This window comes from Primulina tabacum, chromosome 5 (assembly GCF_025594145.1).
Source record: "Primulina tabacum isolate GXHZ01 chromosome 5, ASM2559414v2, whole genome shotgun sequence".
Classification (NCBI taxonomy): domain Eukaryota; kingdom Viridiplantae; phylum Streptophyta; class Magnoliopsida; order Lamiales; family Gesneriaceae; genus Primulina; species Primulina tabacum.
In genome coordinates, this window is record NC_134554.1 from 13,458,781 (window position 1) to 13,469,403 (window position 10,623).

Below are 10,623 nucleotides of genomic sequence, written 5' to 3' on the forward strand. Positions count from 1 at the left end.
AATATTCATTAAATTCATTAAAAAATAAATTATACATTTAAAAAAAATATAATATTCTTATTAAAATTTGTCAATTTATTATAATAAATAAATTAAATAGATTTTTTTATATATTTCATAATTAATATGTTAAATCAATAAATTAAATATCATAATTATTATTTTCATCTAAGATATTACTTATGAATTTACTAACGAACATATTCACGAGCTAACGAGCCGAATATCGTAGAGCTTGAACTTGGTTCGTTTATCTTAACGAGCCTCATTAAACGAGCTCAAAAGAGCTTTTATCGAATCGAGATTCGAATAGCTTACAAACAATTTGATTCATTTACATCCTTAATTTTTGGGTCATTGGGAAGGTTCAGTCAATTGTATGACATCGTTTGCTTTTCTATATTCCACACTTGTCTTTTTATTTTAAAATAATTTACACGGCTTTTATTGTTAAAATAAATATAACAAGTCATTTAATCAAATTAAGATATTTTTTAGATAAGGTTTTCGGAATTTTTATTTGGAAATAATTTAGGTTGTATTTGGAATCATGAATTTGAAGTTATGGTTTCAATCCATTTGTTTGTTTGTGTAAATTCACTTAATATGAAATTTTGACCGGATTGATTTTTCGCTATGAAACATATGTGAAATATATACACCATTATTTTCAAAATTGAATCGGACTGGACAGTTTGACCAGAAATCCGTCATGGGTATGGTTCGGTCCGAAACACTCTAAAATCGTTTTAACGATAGAATCCGATCAAAAAAATCGGTCGGACAAGTTATGAATCGAAAAACCTGTTAAGTTAACATTTAATTTTTAAAAAAAAATTTTTTTTTTTAAAATTTTAAATTTAATATTTCGTTATATATATAAAACATATTATTTCAAATTCAAATTTCGTTAAAAATATTATTTTAATAATATTAAAATTTATTTAGTATTATTGTTTTTGTTTTTAATTATTATTGATATTTTGAATATATGAATATAGTTATTTAAGATAAATTAAAAGTAATATAAAAACATATGATATTATGAGATTCCTTTTTTTTTTTGACGAGAATATTATGAGATTCCTAGTTACCGTAAAAATAATCATATGTTTGATTGGGTCGATATAATTCATATATATAATTATAATAAAATATTTGATAGATTGTATATATTTTATATCAATAGAATTATTTTTTAATTAAAAAAAACAAATTATAAATTACAACCTTAGCAATTATCGTTTATATCAAAGTTCGTTAGCAATTTAGTTCTTTCCCTGCACGAAAAAGCTTCGAGGTATCTCATCAATGGAAGGATCAGGCGGTGCAATCCCAGAAACACACGACTGTGTGATTAAGCTGGTAGTTTTGTTCAATCGCCAAATAATTGAAAAGTTTCGATAAAATTTAGTACCAACTAAATGAGACAATCCAGCGTTTGTTTTAGCTCGTTTCGCCAGTTTTGTGTTTGGATTTGATTATTGTGTTTGCTTGCAGAGAGTGACCCCGCGGAGGCGAAAAGAGAAGGTTACGATCGGATGTGGAGCTGGTTTTGGAGGCGATAGGCCAATTGCCGCATTGAGATTGCTCCAAAGAGTGAAAGAGCTGGACTATCTAGTACTTGAGTGCTTAGCGGAGAGAACGCTCGCCGAGCGTTACTGCACGATGCAACTTGGTGGCGAGGGCTACGATCCCCGAAGTGCGTAATTTTATGTTCCTCGTGATGGTTACTGATATTTTTGTGACATTCAACGTTTGAGGATTTTTTTTGCCTTTAGCTTTGTACTTTCTGTCATTTATCGATATTGTTGAAGCGACCATATTTGCGGTTGAAGGAAACTATTAATAGAATGGAGATAAACGGACGAAAGATATTAAAAAGAAGTGCGTAACTCAAAACTCACTAATATGGCAAAATGCCTTTGCTTGAATTTTCTGATAAATTAGACTGGAATTTGCAAGATACAGCTATTGTGCACCTATTTTGCATGTGGGATACAATTCATGGGAAATAAAGGCGGTTAACAGAAACATAATGTACAAATTTGAAATGGAAAATGCTGTGGATCGTCCTGACACTATGATACCGATCTTGAACTTTGTGTCATTCAAATGGAGCTATAGGTATCCTGGTGTTATTTGTTATGAGGCATTGTAGCAAAAGCTTAACCCTGTTTTTTACTGTATATTCGCTGAAAGTTGTCATTTTCCAGTTTCCGAGTGGATGCAGTTGCTTCTACCTCTGGCTGTGGAACGAGGAGTCTGCATTATTACCAATATGGGTGCAAGTGAGTACAGAAGGAGCTATCCATAATTTTCCATCAATGGGTAGCATCCATACTGTTGGGGCTCTCCTCATCATTATTATGTGAATAATATTCAATGCTTTGAACTTATCTTGCTTGTATAAATTCATTATCATTTTTTTTCTTACCCATGAGAAGAGGATCCATATGGTGCTCAGCAAGAGGTTTTGAACATTGCTAGCAAGCTGGGGATAAATATAAGTGTTGGCCTGGCATATCAATCATCTGTTTCGAATATAGGTATTCTTCGATGTCTGGAGAAGATAATAAATCAATATCCTGTGAAACAAAATTAGAGTTAATTATATTCTTTTGGATGCATCCAGGCCTGGATGATCGCCTGAAATATGTTGATAGAGTAAGATTTTGGAACTCATTAATTGCGTCTCTCAAGGGCATGGTTGTATCATTCATATCTGATGTTGTGAGCTTGCAATTTGTGTGGCGCCTGTGAAATCTGTTTCACTTTTTTCCTGCTGCTGAATGCTGATCCATGTAGGATGTCAGTGTCTATCTTGGGGCAGCTCCTTTAGTTGAATGCCTCGAGAGGTACACACCAGATGTAATAATTACTTCTCGTGTTGCGGATGCGTCTTTATTCTTAGGTCCGATGGTATGGATTTAAATCATACTTTGATATATTCAATGTTCTTTAGTGGAAAAGAGTTTTTTGTAATTTGTTTCACAAACTTTGACTTCATAAATGCTTTTTCGGTTTGATCAGGTATTTGAATTAGGATGGAACTGGAATGAGCTGCAGCTCCTGGCACAAGGTTCTTTGGCAGGGCACCTGCTGGAATGTGGTTGTCAACTCACCGGGGGTTATTATATGCATCCAGGTGATCTTTTGCTATGGAACCATGTGGTGATGTAAATATTCAAGTGCACCATTAAGCTTTTTGATAATAGAAAACATTGTTTGACATAAGATTGGTGTAAATATTCTGTTTCAGGCGATAGATATCGAAACATGTCTTTCCAAAATTTGCTTGATTTATCTCTTCCATTTGCGGAAGTTACTTTTGATGGGACTGTATCTGTAGCAAAGGCAGAAGGCACCGGTGGGGTTATAAATTTTTGTACTTGTGCTGAACAGCTTCTATATGAAATTGGAGATCCCAGTGCTTATATAACTCCAGATGTGGTAATTTAAGTTGCCTATTGTATTTTTTCTAAAATCCAGCGTATGGGTGGAATAAATGATAATAGACACTTTGTTCTGTAAACAGATTATAGACATTCAAAATGTTACATTTCGACCATTGTCTAATAGCAAAGTCCTCTGCTCAGGAGCAAAGCCTTCTGTTGAACCGGTACCTCAAAAGTTGTTGTGCCTGGGATCAAAGGTAATCTCCCCTCTATCTCCCATAAAAGGTGTATAAACAAGCTAGTTCCTCATGCACACACATAGTACTGTACCTTAGTGTTTGTTTGATATTAAAGATATGCATTTACGGCACGGTATGTTTACTCTATTAAGTTATCCAATTTTGGTGGGTGAGGTCTTAAGCAGTTTCTCTCAGTCACAAAAGTTCTTAAGAACATCTTTTGTTCAATCTGGATATCAATCTCCGTGCAATTGTATTTCTTGGTGGTCATGTCCCCTACTTGAGCAGATTAAAACATTGTTTTTTTCTTTCTTATGCTATTTTTATCCTGTTTTCAGGATTCTGGGTGGAAAGGTTGGGGAGAAATATCTTATGGAGGTCATGAATCTATACAACGTGCTAAAGCTGCTGAATTTCTGGTAAATAGTTTCCTAGAAATTAACATAACCATGTTTTTCTATTGCAAAAGGATGATTTAATATTTTACTGCCAAATCTACTTCGTGAATGGATTTACCATATGGTACGTTGTAAAGGCAAAGATATTGACTTTTAATTTCCAATTTGGTTCTTAATCAGTCAGACATGATTTAATACAAACTCTACCTTATATAATTATTTAACCTTTTGCATCAGGTTAGGGCTTGGATTGATGAAATATATCCTGGCATAAGCAGCTGCATTTTTTCATATATTATTGGTCTGGATAGCCTGAAGGCGTCGAGCATCGATGATACATTCCCAAAGAACATTACAGATATTAGATTCCGGATGGATGGCGTGTTTGAGAAAGAGGAGCATGCGGTGCAGTTTGCAAAGGAGTTTACAGCTTTGTACACCAACGGCCCCGCGGGTGGTGGTGGCATCAGGTCATTTTCAAGATACCGCATCATCTCAAATTTTATCAGAAAATCGGGTTGAACTGAATCTTTCGTCATTACGAGATGTTTACTAATATAAAAATGCTGGCTTGGTTGTTTATTGTGATACAGATTCATAATCAAATGAATAACCTGAAAAACCATATATATCAAGTCATTATTAACTAAGATGTAGGAGGTTTGTTTTTGCAGAATGTTTGTTGTGAAATGATTATTGTAAAGTCAAAGCTGCAGGCGTGCTGTTACTTGATTGTTTCTTCATCGTTTTGCATCTTGTCTCACGAACTGATTTTTACTTTGAATTTGATATATTAATTTCTAAACATATGTTTTATAATTTACTATTCTGTTGATATCTGTACTGTTCACTTTCTTAATGCAGCACTGGATGCAGAAAAGAAATTTTCCTCGAAAAAGGATTGGTACCTCCCTTTTCTCTATGTGTGAGCATCATTGGTAGCTTGCATGTGTTCCTAATTTAACTAGTTTTTGAGAGGTGGTGTTATTGTTGTCTTTTATGAAACTACTGAATTCAGTTTTACTGCTTCAGAAGTATCTGCTCCTTTACATCCTTGGACTTCTCACCTGATGGAGTGTTACCTGTTCCAGCATAATTCATGCATCATAAATTATCAATCTTCATAGTTTCCCCTGTGATTTTGGAAATATTAAAAACAAAAGTGATGAACATATTTTATAGTTTACGAAACCCATTGAAGAAAGCATTAGCCATGACACTCCTCGGCAGGCTAATATAGCCGTAGAACCACGTGTAATGATGATAACTGATTTGAACATAGTTGAAGATGTAGAAGATTAGATATTGTACCTGTTGCTAACCACCTGGATGGTGTTTTAGGGGAGACTGTGGACCCTCATGTATCAAATCCGCGTTTACTTGCGATATAAGCTTGTCATTTTTATGATCACTCGCATGTTTTTACTAGGCAGCATCATCAACGTAGAATTGGATAAATACGTCATTTTGGTCATTCAGGTAGATCGTAAACACGTCCATTGGCAAATAGGAGCGGCCAGGAACAACACATTCAACTCAACCGATCAGAAAACCAGTATCTCATCACGTGCAACGCAGAAGCATACTTACAATGAACCAAACTTGCAATGTATCAAAAAAGGAACCACTGACAATTTGAGCAAAGAATCGTCATGTACAGAACCTCAGCTCTCTGCTGCCCCATCTGGCATAAAGATTCCTCTATACACCGTAGCTCATTGCAGGGCGGGTGACAAAGGAAACGATCTCAACTTCTCCATGATCCCGCATTTTCTACCTGATGTCGAGAGGCTGAAGGCTATCGTGACACCAACATGGGTAAGAAAAGTCGTCTCGACCCTTTTAAATCCATCTTCTTTTCTTGAACAAGATGATATAGATAGAAGAGACGAGTGGGCCGATGAAAATGTTAAGGTGGAGATTTACGAAGTTAAAGGGGTTTGTTCGCTAAACGTTGTGGTACGTAACATTCTGGATGGAGGCGTAAATTGCTCCAGAAGAATTGATAGACATGGAAAGACCACATCTGATGTCATACTAAGCCAGAAGGTCGTGTTGCCGCCATGATAAACCGTTTGGGTACCTTTCTATGCTTGCCATTAGCCACTTTCATTTCAAATTCGCGTCTCAGACTCACATTAGTTATCTGGCGAGCATGAATCATTAAAAGATTCATATTGATGTTACATGCGAGTTACGAATCTTTCATTTTATTTTACTATTAGAAATAGATAAAACATAGATCAGTTGCCCGACTGAGTTCAACCTACTTCGAAATTTTTTATGTGGGATAAAGCATGGATTACATGAATTTGGATGACGACCTTTTTATCTTCAATGAGGTATTTCCGTTACCCCTACTTCAGGATCTTATTTACCCGATTACTCGTAATAATCCATACAAAATATTTTGGGTCAACTGTCTTTGAATTTCAATCCCTTTAGGTTTTATGTACTTTCACTTGAAAATGGTAATCTACGTTGACAAGTGAATAAATGCGACATAAATGATGAGAAAATACTCCCGTGCACCAAATTTTCTATCTTTAATGCCTAGGGGTGAAAAGACGTTCAGGCATATCAATTATAAAGAGGCACATATCAGATATTTATATCATGCAATCACATGATCTGATGTATAATACGTCGAGTAATATTGGATGTACAACCAAATTTGTACAACAATTTTTACAACACAAAAATTCAATATCAAAAATTTTATTTATCAACATCTGAAGATAAATTCAATACAAAATATCACAATATAATAACAAAATATCTCGATCTAATTGTTATAAATATCATTGTACGATATTTTTGTTGTACTTTTAGCATTATTCATAATATTCATAATATGTCATAGCATAGAGCGGAGAAGTTTCAAATCAGGTATCAAGCCAATGATGCATTTAAGGGTGAATAATTAATAATACTTGGTGTAAAATAGATTAATGAGATTCAAGTGAATTGGCCTATCCGAATCGACCATAAACTACAGCACTTAACCCCAAATAGCTAATGGAGTAAATTTCAAAGGGTATTTTTCCCGGAGTCGGATCATCAGCCTAGCTATTTTCTCTCCACTTTAAGTGGATTCTCACAGCATTTAATAATCTTTACATTCCTTCACAACAATGGGATCTCCAATCACGTGTCATCAATACCCTTCAAACTTCAATTTCCATCCATTCCAAATTGAAGAATCAGAAAGAAAAGTTAACAAGTTTTTCTGTTTTCATCTTCCCGAAGCAGATTATTTAATTTATATGGGTGCCAATGGCTAAGAGTTGGGAATATTGTTTAGAATTGTTCTTCTGAGAGAAAAATATATACGTATTGTAGAATAGAAGAGGAAAGGAGATAGAAGAGGAAAGGAGATGGCATCAGCATTTACAGGAACATTGGATAAGTGCAAGGCCTGTGACAAGACTGTTTACTTTGTCGATCTGTTGTCAGCAGATGGTGCAACTTTTCATAAATCTTGCTTCAAATGCAGTCATTGTAAAGGCACTCTTGTGGTAATATAATATATTCCCGATTACCCGACTATCTATCTCACGATCATATACTGTGTCTTGTATTATACAAGGGCGAGCAGAGTATTTGCTTCTTCAAATCAAGAAAATTATTTTTTTATAAAAATGTCATTTTTATCCCATCAAAATATCTTTGCTCGTCTTTGTATGTTGGCTAGTTCGACTCTACCCTTCGGACATTGATCCAACGATATACAGTGAGTTACACATGATTTTTCTTGTTGAGCGATGCACTGAGCAACGTGAAAAATCAAATGTGTTTTTTTCATTTTATTATGTTTGTGCATTGAAAGATGATTTTTTTGGGATTTGTGGCATGAAAATTAAAAATTGTAATGTTTATGCTGGCAATGCATGACGGCAGATGAGCAACTATTCCTCAATGGATGGAGTCCTGTTTTGCAAGGCTCACTTTGAACAACTATTCAAGGAGTCGGGAAATTTTAGCAAGAACTTTCAAAATGGTAAATGAATTGCATCCTCTTTCTAAGCATCGAGGAGTTTATATCATCTGATTCTTGATTTTTATATTATCGTTTGATTTAAACTTTTCTCTGCGTTTTCACTTACATTTTTTTTTCTTGGGCCATCGATGGGTCTTCATTTACGCAGCAAAATCGGACAAGGACAATTCCACGGTATGTTCCCAACACTCCATTCGATTAGTCGTCTGATGTATAAAATCATCACAAGTAGATAATAAAAACAAAAATATTCGACTTTCGAATACAGAAATATTAGTTTACGGCGACGATATTGGCGAATTGGTGAGAAATAATTGTTATATGGTATTGAATCATGCAGTCAAAGGCACCAACCAAGGTCTCCGCCATGTTCTGTGGAACCCAAGACAAATGCCCCGCTTGTCACAAAACTGTGTACCCATTTGAAAAGGTTTGACAATTTAATATTTATTAAGGTACAATTCAATTGGTGATACAAGACAAATAATATAAGGATAATATAAAGATAAGTAATATTTTTTAATAATAAAAATATATAAAAATACTAGTTAATATAATGTTTGATTTGATTGATTAATTTGATTAAATTTGAGATAATGTGATATTACCGTTTCGTCCTTTTGAAAATATTTATAATATTATTTATTAATGGTAATATTGTAATTTCAATTTAATGATTTGATTGAAGATTTGATTGATGTAAGATAAATTATTGGTAGATGGATAAATAATATGGCGCATCAAATATAATATTAGATTGGATAAAAATATGGATAAATAATATAGCGAACCAAACTGTACCTAATATAATTAGGTAAAATTACAAGGACGAACTTTGAAATCTTATAAAAAAAACTCTTTAAAAAAATCTATATATCATTATAAAAAAGAATTTACATGTAAATTCTGCATAACAACACGTGTGTGATGATATTTCTTACGTGAAAATAAAAATAAAAAATTTGATTATATAACATGAATAAAAGAAAAATTTTACTGTTTAAACTATTCGTCAAAAACGTATTTTTAGATCTTTATAACACAAGATTGCTAAAAAAAATAGGTGACCATGGAAGGAGAATCATTCCATAAGCCATGTTTCAAATGTGCTCATGGGGGCTGTCATCTTACGCACTCATCATATGCTGCTTTGGATGGAATCCTATATTGCAAAGTTCATTTTCAGCAACTCTTCATGGAGAAAGGAAGTTACCAACATGTCCTCGATGCAGCCAGTAACAAGAAAAGTGTCGTGGAGTCGGTCGAACCCACGGGGATCGAGGTGGAAATCAATGAACACGAGCAATCGAACGCAGACGACGAGAATGGTCTCGATTCAGATCACGAGAAGGCACGTGAACAATTTTAAAAATTGTTAATTGAACTTGTCAACAAATTTTATAGATATATTTATAATTTTGAGTATTTAGTTTATATTTCTCAATTAATTGTAAAACGTTATTTTCTTTTTTGTGCAATTCGTGAAATCTACTTATATTTGACTAATTTATCATAGCTTATGGTTCATTTCAGAAACGCATGTCACTCTTCAGAGATGTTAATAAATATTATATATATTTATAAATCTAAAAAAAAATATTATAATTATATATATCTAATATCTAATCTAATACTATTATAAATATATGAGCTTGAATTGTGAGCTTACTATTTTACCCTTTCATTTATTTTACAATTTATTATGTTTACGAGGATGTTACATATTTAAAAAAATTGTTAATATTAACATCTATTTTATTTTACTTTTATAAATATATGATTTTCATTTGTAAACTTACTATTTAAGCATTTAGTCAATTTTGATATATGATGCTAAAAAAAATATCTCTAACTAATATATTGTCTATTAATATATATTAAATATATGTATGAACGAGGTCGAATAAAATTAAATTATTAATAAATATTGAAATAATATAAAACATCTTTTTTCATTTAAAATAGATATATTTTTAGACTATTTATGTATCAACATAGATACATGATTGAGAGAAAATGTTTGTATGTAAGTTATTTCAATACAAATATTTAAGCATTTAGTCAATTTCGATATATGATACTAAAAAAATATTCCTAAATAATATATTATCTATTAATAATACTAATATCTATTAAATATATGACTTTCAATTGTGAACTTACTATTTTATCATATTTTGTTTTACAATTCGTCATAATCATGATGATATTTAAGTCATTTTTTATTTTATTTTAAAATGATCATTAATAGCAAATTTCAATTGTGAGCTTACTATTTACCATTTTTGGTTTTCCAATTTGTCATATTCATGTTGTTATTTAAGTCATTTTTTTATGTTAGTTTAAAATGATCATCAATAGTGTACTTAACTCAATCAAAAAAATTATTATTTTAATTTAATTTTAATTTCTTAAATTTATACAAGTCCATCCAAATTCATAAAATCTCTACCATATTAATGATAGATAATAATGGGAAGACGAAGGGAGATGAGACGAATTGAATAAAAATAAATTATTAATAAATATTAAGTTCAATAAAACTTCTTTCTCCCATTTATAATAGAGATATTTTCAGACTTTTTATG

At 32.4% G+C, this 10,623-nt stretch overlaps 2 protein-coding genes across 5 annotated transcripts; both read left to right on the forward strand.

The window, feature by feature from the left end:
- The first annotated feature begins 1,248 nt into the window (after window positions 1-1,248).
- LOC142546800 (uncharacterized) lies at window positions 1,249-6,414 on the forward strand. Of its 4 annotated transcripts, XM_075654711.1 has the most exons (13): window positions 1,249-1,365; window positions 1,501-1,702; window positions 2,217-2,291; window positions 2,448-2,549; window positions 2,636-2,667; window positions 2,809-2,922; window positions 3,034-3,148; window positions 3,263-3,453; window positions 3,539-3,655; window positions 3,976-4,056; window positions 4,273-4,505; window positions 4,900-4,939; window positions 5,515-6,414. In XM_075654711.1, the coding sequence occupies exons 1-13, from the start codon at window positions 1,312-1,314 to the stop codon at window positions 6,100-6,102; spliced, it is 1,944 nt and encodes a 647-aa protein (XP_075510826.1). In that variant the 5' UTR covers window positions 1,249-1,311; the 3' UTR covers window positions 6,103-6,414. The 4 variants fall into 4 exon arrangements, with proteins under 4 accessions (XP_075510826.1, XP_075510829.1, XP_075510830.1 ...); XM_075654714.1 differs by lacking the exon at window positions 1,249-1,365 and having other exon boundaries at window positions 1,642-1,702; window positions 2,217-2,331; XM_075654712.1 differs by lacking the exons at window positions 1,249-1,365; window positions 1,501-1,702 and adding an exon at window positions 1,710-1,887.
- A 623-nt stretch (window positions 6,415-7,037) lies between these two features.
- LOC142544812 (LIM domain-containing protein PLIM2b-like) lies at window positions 7,038-9,530 on the forward strand. The gene is made up of 5 exons (XM_075651850.1): window positions 7,038-7,553; window positions 7,936-8,035; window positions 8,184-8,209; window positions 8,376-8,465; window positions 9,099-9,530. Exons 1-5 carry the CDS (start codon window positions 7,413-7,415, stop codon window positions 9,402-9,404), a joined length of 663 nt encoding a protein of 220 aa, XP_075507965.1. The 5' UTR covers window positions 7,038-7,412; the 3' UTR covers window positions 9,405-9,530.
- Window positions 9,531-10,623: the final 1,093 nt, after the last annotated feature.

Bases quoted from the DNA above. Each gene is read 5' to 3' on its own strand.
- LOC142544812 (XM_075651850.1), top strand. From the start codon at position 7,413: ATGGCATCAGCATTTACAGGAACATTGGATAAGTGCAAGGCCTGTGAC. The intron at 7,554-7,935 runs GTAATATAATAT...GCATGACGGCAG, and splicing joins ATTGTAAAGGCACTCTTGTG to ATGAGCAACTATTCCTCAAT. The intron at 8,036-8,183 runs GTAAATGAATTG...TCATTTACGCAG, and splicing joins TAGCAAGAACTTTCAAAATG to CAAAATCGGACAAGGACAAT.
- LOC142546800 (XM_075654711.1), top strand. From the start codon at position 1,312: ATGGAAGGATCAGGCGGTGCAATCCCAGAAACACACGACTGTGTGATT. The intron at 2,923-3,033 runs GTATGGATTTAA...CGGTTTGATCAG, and splicing joins CTTTATTCTTAGGTCCGATG to GTATTTGAATTAGGATGGAA. The intron at 3,149-3,262 runs GTGATCTTTTGC...ATTCTGTTTCAG, and splicing joins GGGTTATTATATGCATCCAG to GCGATAGATATCGAAACATG.